The sequence below is a fragment of the Polypterus senegalus genome, chromosome 2 (genome assembly GCF_016835505.1).
Source record: "Polypterus senegalus isolate Bchr_013 chromosome 2, ASM1683550v1, whole genome shotgun sequence".
Classification (NCBI taxonomy): domain Eukaryota; kingdom Metazoa; phylum Chordata; class Cladistia; order Polypteriformes; family Polypteridae; genus Polypterus; species Polypterus senegalus.
In genome coordinates, this window is record NC_053155.1 from 207118904 (window position 1) to 207142216 (window position 23313).

Consider the following 23313-nt stretch of genomic DNA (forward strand, 5'->3'; position numbering starts at 1 on the left):
GTAGTCGCAAAGTCTTGCACTGTGGCAGCATATGACAACCCAAGGTCCAGGCAGATCGGGTGGATCATGCACTGACATTTTACCATCTCATGTGCAAGCAACAAAAAGAATATTATAAGAAAAGCATGCATAGAAACACACTTCTCCTGACGCAATTGCAATGTCACCTGTGCTTAGTGACAGTTTCAAAACATATACACTGGTGGACACTAGACATACTAATCCTACTGCATTTATGTGGACTTTTTGATATTTACATGTACATTTACATGTTATTTTTTCTTGTTGAAAATATTCAATGTTTTTGCCTTGTTTTTCCGATTGTTAACACAACACTAAGGTGGTTAAAGAACATTTTGTCCTTTAAGCAAGAAGATTTATGGTCACATTCTCCCTTGAAGGATATTTTTGCACTTGTAAAGCCATGGTTTCATTTTGGGCCTATGCAGGCCTGAAAGCCTACCTCGTAGGTTTGGGGGCTGGTGAGACCTATTCCTAGACAGACCAATGGAAGTCCTGGTTTAGCTCTTCAGGTATTTTTGAGAACTGCGCCTTTGCTGCCATCTTGTGACACTGGGCACACAGTATGACTATTGGTGAAACAATAATTATGTTTCAATAAATGTCCACACAATTAATTATCAATGTTTTGTAGTTTTGTATGTTCAGTGCAGAATATAAACCTTAGTCCTAGAAAACTCCAACTGTGCTAGCACACCAAAATCAGTTCCAGATTGATTTCTACACATAATTCTATAAATAAGTAAATAAAGGCTCTTAGGTCCTGAATCTTTACTGAAATTAATTTTTAGAGACTGTGACTAACAGCTAAGAGACTGTGTTTGAAAAAATATATACACTACTTAGTAAAAAAAAAAACCATACCCTAGCATAGAGATTGGATTCACCACATGCTAAATAATGTATGGTCATATTTTTATTCACAAGAAATCATTTCCCATTTCATGAAAATAAGAAGAATTTTAAAGAAAAAAAAAATTAAAAAGCAAAGGCTATCTTTGTCACACCCACCACCACTGCTCTGGATTGCTGGTATTGACCACCACCTTTCAGAAACTACATTACCATTATGAATACAGCTGCTGAAACAGCCTATTAACTCTATTTAAAGAGGCAACAATGTAAGACATTCATAAACATAAAGAACAACAGACACTTATGGAAATTGAGGCTAAAAACAGTTTGCTCTCTGTTAAGCCGTAATGAATGTATTACCATGTCTCATGCTTGCTAGAAAATCCTAATGAGTCAAAGAAATTTCAAAAGAAAAGCATGGTTCAGAAATTCTTATCTAATTTTTGCTTTAAAATCTGTGCGAGGGATACAATGGGCTATATTCACAGTGTCATCGGCAGGCATAAATCAGGGGAATCAGAAGAGTCTTGAGTCACCACTACCCCTCCACCTCTCCCCAAAGCAAAACAGACTGCTTATTGTTAAGAATACAAAACAGATTGTATAAACACAGAGTGAAACGCTGAATGAAATAGGATTCACATCCTTTTCCAATTACATTACATATTTTCTCAAAAATGCTGCATATACATTTTTATCCTGAAAACTTGAATTAAGTTCTACTGCAGGTTACATGAGGGGACCCGTGAGTATAGTAGCTCAGTGGTTAGTTCTGCTCCATCAGTATGTTCAAATCCCAGTCCACTGAAGTCTGCATGGGTGTTTTTCTCAGGGATGTCAGGTTCCTCACTTATACCAAAGACATACCAAAATAAAAGGACATCTTATATTTGTTTAGTCTGCAAAAGAGCTACACTCAGAAATAAAAGTGTTCTTTCCTAGGCTTGTGACAGAGAGGAGTGGTCTAGCAGAAGAATGCCAGGATCCACAAATGGAGTCATGGCTAAGCATGATGACTCCTAGGAAGCAGCTGCACCATAAAGCCATGTAAAGACGTGGTCTCAGCTCCTGCAAGACAAAGGGTTGGTGGCCTATCGAGCAAATCTGGATATATTATGCCCTGCTAATTGAAACACATACTTGGAATGTGGGATGTCAGTTCACTGGATTATGTGAATTTCCCCTTGGGATTAATAAAGTATCTATCTATCTATCTATCTATCTATCTGGAGGAATATTAGCTGGAGCTCACGTGGAAGGGTTAAAATTATAGGAAGATGTAGTCAGCTTTTACTCTGTGCAAAGTATTAACTCTGGAAATAAGTCTTTCCTACTGTGAATTTGTTTCGGGGAAGATGGTCTGAAAGGGTATGTGAATAATTATGTCTGGAGTTTGTACTGGTGGATTACAGGGTCACCTCAATCAGGCTTTGTGTTTCTGGGACTTACTATTACTTGCAGTTATGCGCATAACAGCTAAGCAACATATTTTGCCCTGTTAGAGACAGTGGATTTCATGCTCCAAATGTGATTGTACTCCTACTGAAAGCTTTTAGCTCTCTGGTGGGTAAGAACAAGAAATCTGATGGTGTGACTGAAAAGAACACTCAGAAGTATATCAGTCTGAGTGGCGAATTTTAACGGGATTTCTTTGCTAGTCATGAACTTTTCATAACAAATGCCATATTCAAAAATGGCTGTTTATAAGTGTACCTGGCATAACAGTACCTTGAGCCATCAGTCAGTGATAGACTTTACATGTTCTGAAGCCACATGTCCTGGACACTATGGTAAAGACAGATACTAAAATAATCAAATGGTTGTAAAATGGATTAAACAATGACTAGAAATTAGAATATGCAAAGAAGAAATTGGGCTCAACCCAATTCTCCAAATTTCTGTTTGATGTGGGCAGACAGGGCGGCACTCATGGCTGTACTCTGTTCATGCATTTTAACTGTTGTTATTGTATCTCATCAATAGCTGTTCTACCCATCTAAGACAGGTTAAAATGTAAGTGATCGACATAGACCTCAGTGTTAAAGTTTGCAGCGAATCATGTAATTCATTTGTCTCTGTTTTTTGCCATTTGGTACGGGGTTCAAATTTATTTGTGTTTATTGGAATGCAGTGCATTTTATTATTACAATATTTATGATGTGCTGTCTTTTGGAATGACAAAGACATTGAAACTGGAAGGAAACACAGACGCTTTTATTAAGGTAGATTAAAGGGATACTGGGGCAGAAATTTTTAGGGCATACTGTATGTCGTTCTTGACATCCATCTCTTTTAGTCATCTTTTTTGACACACAACAGGGATAGTGACCTTAACCTCAGGATAAAGGGTCAAATAAAACAAAACATAAATAAAAACAAAAAACAAGAGAGCAATCAGTAGTATTCAACTTTATTCACAAATACTCAGTACTTTTTTTATAATATATAAGGCATATTACATGTTAAAAGCTTCAAGTAGAGCAAAGACATAGGAAAACACATTTTATATCACCAACAGTGTAACTGACATTAAGCAATTTGAATTACTTAGTGGTAGATTACAGTTTTTTTGCGCTGCAAGCTAAAAATAATTTGGTGTAATAATAATAAGTACAGCAGATGTAGTGAAAGGTGGAGTGACCTCTTCTTGAATTGCAAAGGAACAGTTGTAGGGTAGAACAGTAATAGAAAGATGGACCTAGGCTAGATGACATGATCGCTATTAAGAAATGTGATGGTAAACGTGTTTTTGGAGTGCCCCTTTCTCCATTTTAACAAAACAGTTTGGAACAGTGCATTAAAACCATTACTACTTGAGGATTTTTTTTAGCGATTTCAGCACAATAAAATATCACGCATGTTAAAATGACAAAATTTCATTTCTAAATGGCAAAACAATATGTGCCACTTTTTAGGCAAACATGATCCATTATAGTGAGTTTAGCTAGATATTTCTATCCTGTCAAAGTAAAATTGCAAATTACTCAGCACTAATTCTTCAAGATACTTTATATATGAATATCTAAAAAAATGACATAGATGCCTGTCAGAAACTTTATATAGATTACTTGGAACAAACAGCTCAACAGATTTTATAAATAAATTTTCTTCAAAATGCAACAGTACTTTGTAAGTTCAATATTATAAAATACCAGCAATTTAGAAAAGTATTTACATAAAAAGCCAAATAGAATAAATGTTACACAAGGGATTTTTAATAACTGGCATTATGTTCAAACAAAACAGAAAACACAGTTACTGAATTGTTTGACACAAGATTGTACTCCGATGAGATGTACAACAAATTACACATTTATGCCTTTTATACTACACTGTGTAATACTGGACAATAACAAATGAAGGGCTGCTGATATTTGTTTTGTAAGTTTAGCCATATTCCAAACATTGGCCCAAGAAGCAGGGGTGATAATCAGTCATATTCAGCAGTGCTCCTTGTTTTAGAGCAACAGAAAAGACAACAAGTGCATATGAGAAGAAGGAAAAGTACAGTATGGCTGATAATGAGGACACAGACAGCAAAAATGTACAGAGTTTTATCACAATAATTATGTGGCTGATGAAATGGTGGAATGAAGTTGGGGAGAAGGACAGAGAACACCCAGTAGTTACCTAGTATGAACCAAATAAATAAGAATACGCTAAGAGTGACATGAATGTAGTATTTGTGTGCATTCTGTCGCCATGGATATTCATCATCATCGTCATCAGCTATGATTACTGATTTGGAAAGTAGTGACCTCATTCTCGTTGAGTCATAAAGAAGAACAGTCACCTGTAAACAGAATTGTTAATAAAGTGATTTTTTTCTGAATGTTTTACTTGTAGATTATTATTTCAAATGTTTTGTTATAGGTCTCCAAGGGACTAGAAAAAGACTGCTAGGTAGCTAGAAGCAAACACTGCAATCACAAAAATCAGGTTTTCTTATAATTCCTAATTAAAGTTCACAGTAGCGGAAAACACAATCAGTGCTAAATGGTTCTGATGCTAGCATAAACAATCCTCTGTTGGTTTCAATATTTAAACTCAGCCTGGACATTAGTTTTAACACTGTATGCATTTATTACAGCTGATGATACCATACGAGACAAGGGACCAGGGACTAGGGACAAGGGAACAGTTGAAAAACAGTTTTTGCTTCAGTTCACAGCAAGAAATGACAATTACCACATTTCAAGTTGGGCTGTTTCAGCAAGAACTACTTTGCCAACCAATTAGTCTTATTTTCAGCTTGTAGCTTATAATATTATTATTACATGTATATGTTACACATTATTCGGTTTTCTTAAATACTCTTCCAATGTATAGACAAGCATGACAGAACGATGCAACTTGTTTATATCTCCTCCCATTTTTCCCTCTTTAGCTCAGTTAGCTATCAGTCTGTCTGCAGTTGTCCAGTTTCATTTTCAAAAGTAACACTTGTGTAGCAAGTCAATGATTGTTCCCTAACAATACTGCTGAGCTCGAAGGTGCAGCTTTGATTTATATTCATAATTGATTCCTACAGATGTTGTGATCAAAGAGTTTGTGGACTGATTCAGTGTTTTACATTTACCATCATAATGAGCTGGAACATATTGCAGTTGATCTGATTTAGAGCAGTTTTGACAATTTTCATGTATTGCATTAATTTTTTTTCCCTTTTTTTAAAAAAAGGATAATTTTACTGCGTTTTTAAAGATTTACACTTCAATTAGGTGTCCCTACAATACAGGCTGGCATTCGAGATAAAAATACATGTATATACTGTACATGTATTCATGAAATTAATTAGACTGATATTAAAAATAACTTTATTGCAAAAATGACTGCATGGTGTTACATGTTGGCCATTCCACTGCTGAAAAATATCATCTACTAGCTAACATAGCTGAAATACCTGGTGTTTCCCGGGAGGAAAATAGTGTTGTTTTTTTTTAACTGTTTGAGAAACATTTAATAAAAAAAAAAACTTTAAAAATAAAAATAAATTTCCAAACAATGAAGACTCACTAATATGCTTGTCTTGCGGTCTTGTATGTATGTTATCATCCAGTTGGTGCTCGGAACAGGCTAACTCTATTTAATTTCCAAAGTAACAGGGACGCGGTGGTGCTCAAACATAAAGAATGCTGGCAATCACCTCCAGTTCACAGTCTGGTGGTCTTTCCGAGTGTCAACTGGATGATAACGTGCATACAAGACCGCAAGATTAAGAGAAGAGGGTAGGTTAGTATTGATTTCATCCTACGGTATTTTTAGTCGACCAATGAGAAACATGTGTTCCAAGTTTCATGAAAACCACTACAGCCATTTGGAAGTGATGCTGGAACATACATACATACACACACACATACATTGATTTTTATATATATAGATCAGGTGAGCTGGTAGATCAGTTCTTGGCCTTTGTATTTGTCAGTCAGACTCCTTAACTTGATGACTGCCCTTTTTATGTTATATAATATGTTATGAAGTTTAGAAAAAACATTTGATTAAACACAAAATAATAACTAGCCAAAATCAAGATGATTTTTGTATACCAAAAGGAAGTCTATTTCACTACATTACAGAAGTTATGTCTGACGTACAAGCAAAGACCGAACAATAAGAAATTAAGCAATATAATTTCATTTTAGTTTTTTAAAATGTGTCTCTGTAGAAAACTTGATGTTGATCTTGTTGGAATTGGCAAGCCAAAGGCTTAAAAATGAAAATGATATGTGAATGGATGATATAAGCATTCCTAGAGCTGTTTGAATTCAGTGTATACATCCAAACCTACTGCATGTCTAGATGTCAAAAGTGAGACTAGAGTGAACAATTTAAAAAACAAGAGGCCACTCAAAGAAAAAAATCATCTAAAATCTTTTCCCTGTCTTATTTACAAAGTTTAGTGTTTTTTTGTAATTAAGTCCAAAAATTTGGATACATCTCAACACACCAAAGAATATGTTTTTATGGAGTAGTGATGTCACATATAGTGGCATTTCTGAATTAAAAGCCAGTGAATCATAGCCCCCAAAAGTTATACAAAATAAGTAATACACTTCCCCCAGTAAGTTCTTTATTCTCTGAATTAAAATGTAGAGTATATTGTTCTTTAATCACAATGTTTGCTGTTTCAGTTTTTCCCATTCAAGACCATGCAGTGCAAGCCAGTAAAAAGGTACAAAAATTACATTACTATTTGCTCCCTAAAAAGTAGCAACGGCAATATGAAAAAAGAAAACGTAGATCAATATCAGGAATGCATTTAACATAAAATAATAAACTGATCAGCATGGGGCTAGGCAGATGATGATGGCAAATTTGAAAAGGCCACCAAGGAAGCTAAAGGAATGTGTGCTCCATTCACTGCCAACCTGATGCAAAAAGCTGCAGAGTCCTGGGCCTCATGTATAACGCCGTGCGTAGAACTCGCACTATAACATGGAGTAAGCACAAAAGCTGAAATGTGCTTACGCACAGAAAAATCCAGATGCAGGAATCTGTGCGTACTCCAACTTCCACGTTCTTCCGCTACATAAATCCCGATCAGCGTGAAAACTAACGCTCATACACGCGCTTTATGTAACGTCCCAACTCCTCCCAGAATTACGCCTCTTTGAATATGCAAAATAATATAAATCGCCCTTAAGCGCAGCCTTCTGTGAAAAGACAATGGGAAAAGCACGGGGGAAATATAAGAATTTCAGCAAATACCAAGTGGAGGCAAAGGAAAAACATACTATTTGTTCAAATAAACCGTGGTATAATCAACAAAAGGAAGTTGATCGAGTGACATAGCGTGTTGGAGAAACTTGAAAGCTCACGTTCACAAAATCGCACAGTGCCGGAAATAAAAAGAAGTCACATATCAAAGTCGCCGTGAAAAGCCGAGTTGTAGCCCACTGTCTGAGTGTCATATGAAAGCTTATTAGGGTACAGAGAAAAAAAGGCACACAGTGGGGAAAAATCACGAAATGTTAACTTCAATCTCAACATTTACACTTTAATCACGAAGTTTATTTTGTCATTAAAGTAGAACATCATAAACTTCATCTTAAAATCGTTTAATTAACCAGTTTCTCAAATCACATCGTAATTAAAGTAGCACGTTAAATGCTTTGTTTTGTATTTGATCTTCTATGTGCTCTGTGCGTGTGAATCACTACTTGCTTCTTAAACTGTCTCTCTTCCTCCAACTGGACACAGAGTCCATTACATTTGTGATATTACAGCTCTCTGAATAACTAAAATACTGAGATGTATACGTGATGTCATTTTCATGATGATAGGAGTTAAAGCACGTTATTAAACATGTTTCACTTCGATGAAATAATTTATTGCAGCAGTACTCAGGGGCGGCTCTAGGTTTGTGGTGGCACTGGGCAGAGGAAGAACCGGTGGCTCCTTCGCCCACCAATGTCATGCACGGTGGATGGCTACGTCCGTTGCAAACACTGCATAGCTGCCTTGTGCTCATGACACAAGCATTTAACTTTTGCCGAAATTTGTTGCTGCGTTTGCTGTGTTGTTATTTTCTCTTTCTGTTTTATATTCAAAATATATTGGCGTAGCTGTCACTGCAGTCTGTGCTTTTCTTTCCCCAAGTAACCGATTGCCATACAATCAGCTCTGTAATACACGTTAAGCCATCTGTAAGCTTAGCGCCGATACTTCAAAACGTTTAAAGAACATTGAAATATCTTCGTAGTACATGTTTAATTATTCTATCCTTAACGACACTCCCAGTGAAGAATATAGATTATTTAAATGAAGTTAAAGTTTTATGTGTATAATTTAACAAACATATTTTGCTGCATTTCACCTTAAAAATGATATCGTCATCATATGTAAATACGCGCTTTATAAAGTGGCCCAGGTTGTGAGATATTATAACTGTAGTGCAAGTTTACAGTGGGGTGATTGTACTTATAAGTACAAACAGTTCTACAAGGAGCACTTGATTGACTGCATTTAAAGTTCTTGGGATGAAACTGTTCCTGAACCGCGAGGTCTGTACAGGAAAGGCTTTAAAACGTTTTGCCATGGCTGAGACAGCGTGTTCTTGAAGCTGTATACCGATAATTCTCTTTCCGATTAGCTGCTGCTGTGATTCACATTCAGATACAGTGATATAAATACTCCGCGTGGTGCAGTGAGAGCAATATGGAAAAAGATGATCCGCTGTGGCAACTCCCAACGGGAGGAGCTGAAAGAAGAAGAAGAAAAATAAGAAGAAGAGGAAGATGCAGTGAGAGTAACAACGCTAAAGCAGTTATGGTATTTGGAATACTATGGCTGTTCCCTGGACCATTATATTGTTACGAGTTAATTACAATCAGATGCATTGCACTAATAAACAATATGCGGTTAGTTTCGGTGTATTTATAAAGCGCGTCATGAAAATAATGAGTAACCACACAGGAACAGTAGCATTGCTTTGACGCTGGGTGCCGACAGTCTGCAAAACCGAGCGGAGAACTTGCGTACGACAAGGCATGAGGTACCGTGGAAAAGTGCGTGGCTTTACGCCAAGTGTAGGTTTTATACATCGCGATTTAAACGTGGAAAAGTTCTTACGCAACATTTCTGTGCGTACGCACCGTTTATACATGAGGCCCCTGGTGTTGAAAGTACAGTTATGGAGAAAATGTAGAAAAATGGCTTTATGCTGTCCAACAAAATTAGTAAGTCTTGTGTTCAAGTCGTGCATTGTGTGTAGTCTGCATGTTCTCTTCAAGTTATTGTGGTTTTTCCTTTTTCACTTCAAAACCATTCCATTCTAAAACTGAATTCTAAAGTGTTACACTTTCAGTTCAGGCAGTTTATCGTCAATATAGTTTCCTGGGCAGAGGGTAGTCTGAAGACTCTCAGTTTACCTAATATTTAAATTTACACTGATCAGCCACAACATTAAAACCACATGCCAAATATTGTGTAGGTCCCTTTGTGCTCCCAAAACTGCTTTGACCTGTCAAGGCTTGGACTCCACAAGACCTCTGAAGATGTCCTGTAGTATCTGACACCAACATGCTAGTAGCAGATCCTTCAATTCCTGAGAGTTGCGAGATGGAGAGCCCATTGATTGAACTTGTTTTTCCAGCACTTCCCACTAATGCTCAATTGGATTGAGATCTGAGGAATCTGGAGGACAAGTCAACACCTTAAACTCTTTGTATTGTTCCTTAAACCAACCATGTCTGGTAGTGTGCATCATTCTGATGATAGAGGCCAAAGACACCAGGGAATACTATTGCCATGAAGGGGTGTACTTGGTCTCAAACTATCTTTAGGTAGGTGGTACTTGTCAAAGTAATAGCCACATGAATATCAGGCCCCAAGGTTTCACAGCAGAACATTGTCCAGATCATCACACTGCTTCAGTCAGCTTGTTTTCTTCCCACAGTTATCCTGCTGCCATCTCTTCTCCAGGGAAACAATGCATGCGCACCTGGTAGTCCACATGATCTAAAAGAAAATGTAATTTATCAAACTAGGCCACCTTCTTCCATTGCTCCTTGGTCCAGATTTGACTCTCACATGCTCATTGTAGGCACATTTGGCAGTGGATAGGGGTTAGCATGGGTACTATGATCAGTCTGCAGTTACACAGTCCCTTAACACAGCAAGCTGCAGTACACTGTGTGTTCTGACCCCTTTCTCTCTTGGCCAGCATTAAGTTTTTCAGCAATTTGTGCTACAGTAACTCTTCTGTGGGATCGAACCAGATGGGCTAGCCTTTGCTCACCACATGCATCAATGAGCCTTAGATGCCCATGATCATGTCACAGATCCATCAGTTGTCCATCCCTGGACCATGTTTGATAAACAATTTAGCCCTTGTGAAAGTCACTCAGGTCCTTATGCTTGCCCATTTTTACTGCTTCCAACACATCATCTTCAAGAACTGACTGTTCACTTGCTGCCTAACATATCCCATCCCTTAACAGGTTCCACTGTAATGAGATGATTAATATTATTCACCTCACCTGTCATTGGTTTTGATGTTGTGGCTGATCAATGATGTGTCAGATGATGATGATGTCAGAGGGTAGCACAAATCTGATGCCAGCCGAGACAGAGGAGGTGCTAGCATACTCTTGTTAGATTGATTTTTTGTGAGGCAAAGAGTGTATGAGTTTGCTCATTTTGCTAGTCATTAGTAGCTGTTAGCAAAAGTGAGGCAGATATTATTAATGTAATGACCTGGGTTTTTGATTTAAATTTCTCTCTAAAAAATAATTTAAACATTTTTCGGGTTTTTGAGACCAAGGAATATTATGATCAAATTTATTTCTCATTTAAATATGATTTTAAGGAAATTAAAGATGATTCATGTTCTCCCATAGCCCCATTTTGAAACATTTCGGGTTTATTGCTTCCAAGCTGGTGCTAGGCAAGAATTTAGGAATGTGCGATGTATGACGTCATTATCACAATAACACAAGGTGTCATTCGATGTCTAGTTGTTCATATTCGTGGGTACACTGCTAAACCCTTAGTATTCATTGTTGTTATTATCAATTGTGTATTTTTTGGTTATGAAAACTATAACTATAACAACAATTAATGTCAAACTGATTAGCTCTGACAAGATATTTCCTTTTTGGCTTTTGACCTGCCTTAGGACATTTTGAGTTAGATTTTTGGTGACACATCCTTAGGTTGTTTATTAGTTATTGATCTCCCAGGTACGACATTGGCATGTTCTTAAAATTCTAATGTTACTCATGTTACAACTCTATTCTTACTCAAAACTGCTGTCACACAGTGAAGCAGGTAAGTTAATGTTAAAGTTAGAGAAGCCTGTACCAGAACTTTCATGCCAAAAGCACCATATTCTTGTAACTAGCAACAGGCATCATTGACATCAACACTATGGCCATTTTAAAACATAAGAAAATTACATCACCAGTAAGAAAAACAAGAAACTAAAATGATGATGTATGAATAATAATAAAAAAAAAAAAAATAAAATATCTGTTTCACTGATTATATCTAACCAAGCCCTAACCTTAACCATTTTGGCAGCATATTCAACGAAAGCGCTTGTGGGAATGAAAAAATAAAATTTTAATTAGTTTATTTTATAAGGATTGTTTATAGTCACACAATGTTAGCAAATTTACATGAAAAATTTCATTGTTTAAATAGTAGCTTTGGATTTTGTAGCTGTAGATATTTTTGGGCCATTCTTAAGAATTAAATCTATAAAGAGGTTTTCAATGTTTGTTGCTGTGTATGTCTATGTGTTTTTGTACAATTTTAAGCAGGACATTGAAGCTATAATGAATTTGATAAATATGTGATTTAAATACAAATAATGTACCTTTAATGTTCCAATAATGCCTCCCACTAACAAATACAAAGGAATCAGAGGCTGGACTGGGCAATCTTCCAAATATTTCATTCCTTAAAAGAAATAAAATATTAAAATACATTAACAACCAAATTTGCCAGTATTAATAACCATGCAGAAGCATTATTTCGTAAACAATTCACCTCTGGTTATAATACTGTAGTGTAAATTATGTAAATGCTAGTCATCTTACCTACAAAGGCCATGGTAAGAGGAAGGGCAAGAATGGCCAGAAGTCCAAAAATAAGACCTGCTAAATAGTGTAAAGAAAAAATAATTTAAATTATCTTTGAAAACAGATTGCAGACAAAAACACAGCTGTGTGGCATAAATGTTAATTAATGTGGTGTAATAAGGAATGCAGATTAATATTCAACTAAACCATCTGAGTTACTTTTCCTGCTTTTAAAAATAAAGTAAAGTCAACTGAGTACATCCTTTGCAATTAATGTTTTCATCAGAGGTTAATTTCTTTTATTTTCATGAACAAAGAACATTATCCTAGTATGCAGATTCAGACCTGCAGCACTCTGCAGTCTGTGCAACTGTTATGTGTCAAATAAACAATAGAAATGAATAAAACACAAAATGCTTTGATCAAAATGACGCTTATGTTTTAATAATTCATTCAGTGCTTCTTTCATTATCCACCTCGTTAAATGTAGTCCAAGATCACAGATGCCAAAGTCTATCCCAAAAATAATTTTAATAAGCAAAAAAATAGTATTTCCTATAGTGCTTGAGCAAGTATTTTTTACAATTTAATTCCAGTACAGTACTATGAATACTTTTGTTGACATACTGAGAGGCTCTCATTCAAATATGCAAGTTCTGTAATTCTTAACCTTAATACCACTAGATGGAGATATTGAACCATATTACCTTACAGCCACCAAACTAGTTTTGTTTGTTTATTTATTTACTCTGTTTATGATTATAAATAAATGATTATAATAATCTAGGTTAGCTAATCAGGGCATGAATTCTATATAGTTGCAAAGATGGCCAGTTCAGCCCTGGAGGGCTGCAGTGGCGACAGGTTTTCTCTCCCAACAATTTGTGAATAACAAACACTTCCTTAAGATTAACGTAATATAACATTTAATAATTCTACATTTGTCCCCATTGCCATTGTGCCGAATTTGAAACTCCTACCACAGTATGTTTTGTGGACTGGGGAGGATTATAGCACTTAGCTCTTTTTGCATTTTTTATTTCTTAGTATTTTAACTAAAAGAGCTATTTTATAGAGAACACAATTAATGATGGTGCCAGGATAGCTGGTTGTTTAGCTTTACTACTAATTTTATTTTGGTTACAAATGAAATAACAATAAAACATTTAAAATTTTTTAACAATCAATTGTACCAAATTACATAAACAGGTAGAAAACAAAAAGTTTCCAGTGTAATAAAATCCAAGACAACAATAATCTTTCTGAATTTCAAAAGAGAAATAAATGTCATATTAATTTATGAGAGATCTGGGATGAACCTCCTGATTAAACAAAAAGTTCAATTAACAACAAGAACTAGCATGAAATTAAGAAACAAAAGTCAAGTACTGTGGCCTTAAAGGTCAGGACTGGCTGATTCTGAATGTCACCCAAGTGGAATAAACAAGTGTTTATGGTTTATGTACATTGCTATTGTTACTCATCTTATGTTACCTCTTTTGGGCATGTCTTGTCTGTATGTCTTAAAAAGAAGACAAGAGAAGAAAGGAAAAAATGCAAAGGAATAGGGTTAGGGTTATCCACTTTACCTGTAGATAGCAATGTGATAGAGCAAAGCTGCTACCTATCCATTTAAAGGTAGAAAGACTGTAATAATTTATTAAATAAAGGCTTACCATTGCTGGCAATCTTAGAAATGCACCTGTGGCATGCTTTTTCGAGTCCAGCTGGCATATTTCACTTGTGTAAAGTGGTGGCTGTATGCAAAAAAAAAAACAATATGCAGAACAAGTTGCTGACAAATATGCAACAAATTTGGACATTAACGCATACACTCTACTGCATTTTCATGTATAATATATAAACAATTCAAACATTGATAGTCTAGCTACAGCATCTCATTTTTCATCATAATAACACTAAAATCTTAAAAACCTTTCTTTAATTTGTTGACACAATGTAGAAACCTTCAGTACACTAGACAAATAATAGAAATTTCGATGTTAATGTTGATTTATTTTGTTTTATAATTGTGTCTTTCATTTTTCTATTCTTTAATATGTAAAGCACTTTGAGCTACTGTTTGTATGAAAATGTGCTATATAAATAAATGTTGTTGTTGTTGTTGAAATAAACTAAAATATTTAAAGGTCTTGAGTTTTTTGAGATTCTACAAGAAACCACTTTTTCTAATTATGATGTAGATTAATATTTAATATATTGAAAACTGTAAGCTGCGATTTTGAAATTATTTAAAGACTTAAAGAAACATCTTTTTTTAAGCAAATCATCAGTGGTCATGGGTGACTTCAATGTAGCCACTGGCACTGACAGGGCTGGCTATGAGGATTGTCTCGGTCTCCATGGGTCTGGTGACCGTGGTGAAAGTAGCTCCATGTTCTGTGACTTTGCAAAAGGTCAGGGGCTGCAAATCGCTGGATCCTGGTTTCAGCGCCCTGAACCGCATCATTGGACCTGGTACTCCAATACTGGTGGTGCAGTGAAGGAGACCGATCACATCCTCGTGGACAGACACTGGAGGCTCTTGCAAAATTGCACGGTCTACAGAAGTGCCCAGTTTGTGAATTCTGGCCACAGACTTGTTGTTAGATAGATAGATAGATAGATAGATAGATAGATAGATAGATAGATAGATAGATAGATAGATAGATAGATAGATAGATAGATAGATAGATAGATACTTTATTAATACCAAGGGGAAATTCACATAATCCAGCAGCAGTATACTGATACAAAGAAACAATATTAAATTAAATAGTAATAAAAATGAAAAAATTAAAATAAAATTAATGTTAGCATTTACTCCCCCGGGTGGAATTGAAGAGACGCATAGTGTGGGGGAGGAACGATCTCCTCAGTTTGTCAGTGGAGCAGGACGGTGACAAAAGTCTGTCACTGAAGCTACTCCTCTGCCTGGAGATGACACTGTTAAGTGGATGCAGTGGATTCTTCATGATTGACAGGAATTTGCTTAATGCCCGTCGCTCTGCCACAGATGTTAAACTGTCCAACTTTAATCCTACAATAGAGCCTGCCTTCTTAACAAGTTTGTCCAGGCGTGAGGCGTCTTTCATCTTTATGCTGCCACCCCAGCACACCACCGCGTAGAAGAGGGCACTCGCCACAACCGTCTGGTAGAACATCTGCAGCATCAGGCTTCTAATTGCCTGGAGGTTACAGATGCTAACTACAGTACCTGACAGGGTGGTAAGAGTAGGGGACGTGAAACATTTTGTCAAGGTCTGCATAATGCAAAGTTATGAAGGGGAAAATAGGGTCTCCCTAGGATCCACACATGACAAGCACTGGTGTATAATTGAGACAATCCAGACTGGAGCATTGTTGCTGAATGTGGATAGCAAAAGCTTTGCTAAAGAACATTATGATGTAATCAACGTAAAAGTTGCCTTCTAAAATATTCATTAAACAGATTATGCTTGCATATCAGATCATTCCTCAAAGTATACATAATACACCAGTCTTCCCCTTCTCTGCCCACCTCCTTTTTTATGTTGGTTTACCTTTTTAAGGTTAAATTTACTATATCATTCTTTAAAAAAAAATATTACATAAGGAATAGTGTACTTCCTTAATTGAACTGATGTGGTGGCCCATCTAAGTATCCAATAAAGTAGCACCAAGCTCGTTTTTTCTTTACCTTCTGTTTACTTTTCTTTCCATTTTGCAAATGATAAAAAGGAGAGGAAAAGTGTCAAAACCCTGGCCACAACGACAAAATACAAAAGTTAATGGAAAAAGTAGCTGCTGTTCCAGTAAATAAACCCCAGGGGCTGCTATGATGCTGATTACAGGACCTGCAGGTGTTAATATGGTGACCTTAGAGGTCTCGGCCTCCCTTCATGCAAAAAGCAAAAACACTTACAAGTGCTTGAATTTGAGCATAGGGTTCCTGGAATTGGACCTATTATTTAAAAACCTCGCAGGGTTTAACTTAATAAAAGCAAGAAAAATCTGACTGCTCTTTCAAGACAAAAAATACTTTTGTTATTGTCAGTTCTACATCATTATGGAGTAAGTTCAGAACAAAAATACTTCATTTGTGCACGCTTTGACACCATGATGATGTGATTAATGATGTAATCAGTTGGTTGTGAGTTGCAATCATTTAGTGTCATGAATGTCAGTGAGGAACTTACACAATTAATCACTTTTTAATATAGCACCATACATAGCCTATATCCTCTATATCAGCATCCTGACTGAACTGAGCATGGACAATCTAGTCTTGGACTGGGTGTCTTGCTCAAACACATGCATACTTACTCATATGGAGTAAGTAATTGACAATCATTAAATAGTCTAACCTACCTGTCTTTGGGATGTGGGAATAAAATGTATTACTGATTAGAAACTTGACATAGTCAATGCAAGCTAATGCTGTTGCAAGCAAAAATTGTAGCAAGTTTAAAATAATATGAATAATTGCCTGAGGCTAGTCTACATGTGGGCGGTACGATGGTGCAGTGGTAGCGCTGCTGCCTCGCAGTTAGGAGACCTGGGTTCGCTTCCCGGGTCCTCCCTGTGTGGAGTTTGCATGTTTTCCCCGTTGTCTGTGTGGGTTTCCTCCGGGCACTTAGGATATAGTTGGTTGTGATGAAATTAGCTACTCTTTACATTCATTCTAAAATAAAATATATTTAGTTAGAGTTTCCAAACTTCAGCATTGGTCAGACATTCACTCTACAACATGCATTAACAGTGGCATATAATTGAACTGTTTAAATAAAGATGGAGACTACATAAAATTTTATGATACTCCAATTTGATGTGTGCAATGTTACAATGTTGAATTATAATTAAAGGGAGCCGGGGTTAAGTGAACCTTGGTGTGTATCTGAGAATGTTTACAATGAAAAGTTGTAAATGTTTATTAATATTTTTGCTAATTGTGATGTGTAGTCCCTTAGTAAAACAGCTCATAAGCAATTAGATTTAATGGATAAAAAAACCCTTTGACATCCAATCAGTTGAAAATGCCATAACGATCATGTGTTACAAAATTTCCCAAACATGCATTACGATTTGTTTCCAAGAGATAAAGTAAACAGAACCCAAACCAAGTTTCTATATGCATTTTAAATGCAGATAAAGGGAAAAAGAAAAAATGTCAAAGTACATAATACCACTTTCACTCTGAATTATAAAAAAGTAAAGGCAGTTATTATGGAATGAAGTATAGTGCATAAAATAAAAACTTCTACAAAAAGTAAAACACCATGCAATCAATGCATGGAAAAATAGAATGATTCCACAAACTAGTTATAAACACAAATCTAATATCCCACGTGTAATACAATAAAACACAACAAAAATATATTTTGTACACATGCCAATGGACCATACAAAAAAAATGTAATTTCTGTACAAAAGCAAACAAAAAATGACATTAAAATATATACATAATGACAGTATGAAGCAAACGATAGAAACAATAATAAAATAAATAAAAACAGTATGAGCCAACTGGAAAAAGAACCATCAGTCCTAGTTATTTACAATAATTATCAAAAGAATATATATCATGAAACCTAGAAAGGCGTGACATAAGAAGAAGTGCCACTGGGTTCAGAATCTATTGATATGATGCAAGGTGTAGGAATCTCTTCTTCTATGTATTAACTTAAGTTTGTGGGTTGGGTATTGTGGATCTCTGACTCCCACCCCTTTCATGTAACAGTTCAAAATGGTAGAATCCTATGGAGGCTTATGGTGCCTCCCAGTAGGTAAATTAAACCCAAGGATTGCAGTTGGTCCTAGTCTCATCCATCCAATCAGATGACCTTGCTCAGCATTTGTTTAGGGTCTGATCTAATACAGTAGTTCTACCAGCTCATCACTATGGGGGAATGTAAACCAAAGTTTTAAGTCATTTTATTTTCAGTAATTTGGCCGTTTCTCCAAATGTATCCAAACAGCATGGGGTTTTTGGTCTGTAAGTACTTCTCTGGGAATATCCACCTGCACAAAACACCAATATGAGTTCATGAGCAATGGTTTTGCTATTAACCACTTGCACAGGGTATTGCTTCGGGATAATGAGTGATATAATCAACGAAAACCAAACTATACTATGTGTAATCTAAGGTATGACAGGTAAGTTTCTTGTCATGAATACATGAAAGATTGGCCCACCTGTTATCATAATGTTTTGGGTTGTTAAGCTGGTGTGCAGCAATGGTAGTGTCCAGGAGACCCAATGCCCATTTATACACACTGCACCTGTGAACGGAAGAGAAACAGGGTTAGACACTGTCACCAAACAGTACTGCACTACATTGTTTTTTTCGATTCTGGGGCATTGCAGTAGAATGCGACTAACCTCTCCACATTTATGGCAGTGCAGGAGAGGTGAGAGTGGTCTTTCTGTATTGCACCAGTTCTGGCTTCCCTCTGCAGGGTCTCTACTTGGGGCAACTGTAGGGAACAAGGTTTTCTTCTCTTCCTGAATCGCCATGCAATATCTCTCATTTAGTTCCATGAGGCCCGCCATGTCTTTCCATGAATGTCTATGGACATGTCTGGTGAGTGGATCTAGAAGGGTGTGAACTATACAAATCACATGAAATTGTGTGCACCATGTGTTCAGCTGAATTTTCTGTTGGTGGTACTCATAAAGCCATTTTTTCTCCACAATCCAAAGGCCTGTGCTCTGGTGGGCATTTCTGGGCCTGCATATCGGCGGTGACACCATAGCAAATGAGTATGTCATTTTTTACCAGGCAGAAATCAGTGGCCAGTTTCTTAACAATATAATATGCACATTCTGCATCACCGGAGAGAATCAGAGTGAGTTTATGCTCCCACGTCTGTTGCACCCATTTGTGTCAGACAGGTGTTCATTCAGCAATGAGGATATATGCCTCAATATCATCCCAGGCATCCAGGCAGCATGGGTACCAGGAAGGGCCATGGGTGCTTTTTGTCCACAAGGTCTGCTCCACCATTCGTCTTGCCTCTGCTTGGGCAAAGCTAGTCTAATGAGATGCTAGCTAGATTTGTGGCTCTTGACGCTCCTCCCCCATTGTCTGCATCAGGGATTTCTGGTTGTTTTAGTCCATAATTCCCAAGGGAATCCACAAGACTATGCCACTGTAAAAACAGGATCCAGAGAAACTTATAAAGGGTTAAAGTCTGTAGCCAAGCCTTGTTTAATGCCAACAAAAAAAAAAACAAGCAGGACAAAATACAAAAAAAAAAAAAGAATAAGTCCCTCAGGTCATCTAGCCTCCATTAGGTTTAAACAGCAGCTGGAGCTTTAGATCCAGGACTGTTGGTACAGAAGCAATGTCATGGTTCCTCACCAGTCTCTTACTCAATTATAAGGACAGAAAAGGAAAGGCTGTTAGATATGGTGTCACACCATTTGCTTTCACTGTGTTTCCTGCCATTTTAGAGTCTTTAGGGTGGTCCTAAGATGCATGCGTCTGACAATGATCGGAACGTTCCTTTGTCTCAATAAAGGAAAAAACTGCCTCTCATCGGTCTGCCTGACAGTCTAATTAATCCATTTTGCAAATTGCCATTTCCATAGCTTTTGGCCCAGGTCTTGAGAAAGCATAAATCTTACTTTTAGGTAAAGCACACCAGGCAGTAAATCAAGCTTGTAGTCATAAAGTCTGTGTGGAGGAAATTTATGAGACCATTGCTTATTAAAAACGCCTTTAAAATATTTGTGCTTAAGGAGCAATATTTGTGAAGAAAATCAAAGGATGGTTGGTGTGGGTACATTTTTAAGGCACTGATGGAGATAACTGTCATCCCAACCAACATGATTTGTAGTCTTCTAATCTATCTTAATACTATGATTTCAAAGCCATGAATATTCTAAAATTAAATGAGGAATTGAGCAAGGAACAACAAAAAAGAAGTCTTTTCTTAATGTAGGGTGCTAATTTGAAAAATGTTGGGTGGTAAAATATGATCTAAGTACCCTTTATCAACACTCCACCACAAATAGATTTTTAGGTTTTTTTTAGGTATTCTGTAAAATTCTGTAACTATTCTAACAATCTTGAACTAATAAAGTCTTCAGTTGCTCCTTAGCCAACTAATGCCTGAATTGGTACATTTTAATTTAAAGTAATAGGCAATTAATAAATTGTTCTGCAATTGAGATGGACTAAAATTGCAGCCACCACAATGCCTAACATTTAATGTTTTGCTCAAGCTTAGGACAGTACACATACAAATGTCCAGAACAGTCACAAATTAAAACTAAATGCCCCCTTAAATGTCTCCTGCACTCTGCTGAGTTAGCCCTCTTCTTTCTGCCATTTTGTACATTTAACCTTTATATCTTTTAATTCTAATGCCAGAGCAACAATCTCCTCAAAAACATTTAATACTGCCAAGGTTAATGCACTGGTTTGTTTATCCTGATTAAGTGGTCTGTAACTGTTCCATAAAAACTATTACACTTTCTATCCCAGGGTCAAAAGTTTTTATTGTGCCTGTGGTGAGAAAAAAGGCAAATGAACAGGGGAATTTCAAGGTTTTAATGGCAAAACAATAGCTGAGAAAACAGGCTAAATACATAACCAAAAAGAAAAGAACCCTTAATAACCAAACCCAAATTGTAATACAAAAGTTAAAGTCAAGAAGGCAAACACAAATGTCAGAAATGTCACTAACAAACATTTCCCTTACAAAAAACAAATTTTATAAATCCAAAAAGTCCTGAATAGACAAGTAATAACTATGACACTGTGCCACAAATGATTTCAGGCCCCGGCAAACTTGTTTAACAAAAGATGTTGCTGGAAAATGATGCAGACATAATTAAAAAATTAACAAAATTCTAACTAAAAAGGGGAATGATTCAGAAAAAATAACAATGACAAAAAAAAAACCTCTAGGGCAAGACCCACTGTAATGCTTCAGCCAGGATGTATTCCCTTGTTTATGTTTGTTTTCTGTTTCCATGTTTTATTCATAACTTCTACTTCTGTGTTTCTTGTGTTTTGAGGGTGGGACCTCAACAGGCAGGGCAACCCTGACATCAGCCCATAAATTGTAAGGCTGAGGAGAGAATCCTTCAGTGGTTCATTGATTATCATTTGGAGAGTGCATTTTTGTAAGTATTTACTTTCTGGTTCCTGGATTTTTCTTTGCTTCTATACCCTATGGACAGACATGAACCTTTAGCCAAGTCTATCCAGGTTACCCCAAAACTCAAGTATACCCAGTATGCTACCACCTTCATTGCACTGCCTCCTCTATTATTTTTTGTTCATTCTTTGAAACTACCTGCAACCAGGCACGCTGTTTCTGTGTTTAATACTGAGGTATCTGTTTCTACCTCAATTAAACCACCTGCTTCTGTTTGGCTATGTCTATTGTTTTTTTATATAATCTACTCCACTATTATTTGCCAAATTATTTGACCCAACAACTCTGTCTGTCTCTCTTTTGAGCCACCTACACATGGTCTGCTAAAATAACAATGGATATGTCTTCATTTGTTTCAGTTGTGACAGACTGCCATGGCCATTACCCAGCCAAGACACTAGCTGGATGGGAGAACCTGGGGAGAGAGTATCTAGAAAACACTACCTCCCCTGGGTTGCTAGAGGATAGCCTTCCTGGGTGGCTGTGGCACCATGGATTCCCGCAGGGCAAACTGGGAATTGGAGTTTGACACAGCCCTGTTGGGTTCCGTAGAGGCCACCTGGGGGAGCTGCAGAGCCCTACATTGGGATTTCACCACACCTGGGAGTGATGCCAGGCCTGATTAACGAGCCGCTTTGAACACTCCCAGGGCCAACATAAAAGAAGACCCCTCACTCTACTCAACGAGCCAGAGTTGGGAGGAAGAGGGATGAAGCTTAACCATGGAGGAGTGGAGGTGGAAAAAAGAAAAGACAATGACAGAAGGGACTGTATGTTTGGTGCTCTGTGTACTGTGCTGTTGAGGGGAGAGTGGGAGACGCACTTCCCCTTTTAAAAATAAATGTGTACTGTGCTGGAACTTGTGTCTCTGCCTGTCTGTGTTGGAGTTGGGGCAGCTGGAGCACCACTGCTTTCCACACAGTATTGACTGAGCTATCTGCTAATCAACCTGAACCTACGATTCCTGTGTTTATTGTACTGCAAGAATCTACTACGTCCCATGGAGAAAAAGATTGTGAGTTGCTCATGTCCCCAAGAATAGGTGCTATTGAGTCGTTGCCTGAGTCTTCAGCATCCAATGGAGGGGACGGCTCTGAGTAGCTCCTCATGTCCCTAGAAAGGGGAACTATCCTGCTTTTCATATTGTCCCCAGGAGGGAAGACAATAATCCTGCAGCTGCCAGAGTGCTGCCAGAAAGTTACCACTACCTTTCCTGCCAGAGTGGGCTAAGATGCCCTTGCCAAAAGAGTGCCTTTGTTGCCCCATACCCCTTGGTTCTATAGGTGAGTATCAGTCCAAAACACTCTCCTTTTCACTTGCCTTTTTCAGTCTATTCTTCTTTGTGAAGAATTCAAGTGTTCTACTTTCTGTTCAATCATCCCTGCTGGGAGGTGGTCTGTTTGCTGCCCAGTCACCGCTGTCAGGAGGTGGTCTTCACATCCAGTCGTTCCTGCTCAATCAGTGTCTTCTCATCTCATTGTTGCTGCTGAATCAAACCTTCTCATCTCATCGTTCTTACCTAGTTCTTCACTTCTTGATCTCATGGTCAGATCAACATCTCAACTCCTTATACATGCTGTGAACGCCACCCGGGCACAGACAGGCGGACATCTTGTTTTAAAACACCACCACACGTTTATTATACAAAATATTTACAATAATGGGTCACTAAGCCCCCAGCCAATGGTCACTCAGACCTCAGTCACGTGCACAAACCCCAAAACAGTCACTCAGTCCTGGCCACAATGCCTTCTTCTCGGGC

General features: G+C 37.2%; 1 protein-coding gene and 1 long non-coding RNA gene across 7 annotated transcripts in view; one reads left to right on the forward strand and one right to left on the reverse strand.

Annotated features, from left to right (window-relative positions):
- The window catches only part of LOC120523686, a 37946-nt gene extending 15871 nt beyond the window's left edge, over positions 1–22075 (forward strand). Inside the window, exons 2-3 of the long non-coding RNA XR_005632681.1 lie at positions 21409–21516; positions 21911–22075. This is a non-coding gene — a long non-coding RNA (uncharacterized LOC120523686). The remainder of the gene's footprint in view (positions 1–21408; positions 21517–21910) is intronic.
- LOC120523685 (transmembrane protein 272-like) overlaps positions 3344–23313 on the reverse strand; it is a 37973-nt gene continuing 18003 nt past the window's right edge. For 3 of the 6 annotated variants that reach the window (XM_039745233.1, XM_039745232.1, XM_039745234.1), the window contains exons 2-6: positions 18576–18662; positions 14078–14158; positions 12420–12479; positions 12197–12279; positions 3344–4669 (exon numbers count right to left, since the gene is read on the reverse strand). In XM_039745233.1, the coding sequence (XP_039601167.1) occupies positions 4307–4669; positions 12197–12279; positions 12420–12479; positions 14078–14135 (564 nt within the window). In that variant the 5' untranslated portion in view covers positions 14136–14158; positions 18576–18662 and the 3' untranslated portion in view covers positions 3344–4306. The remainder of the gene's footprint in view (positions 4670–12196; positions 12280–12419; positions 12480–14077; positions 14159–18575; positions 18663–23313) is intronic. The other 3 variants (XM_039745236.1, XM_039745235.1, XM_039745237.1) reach the window with 1 other exon arrangement.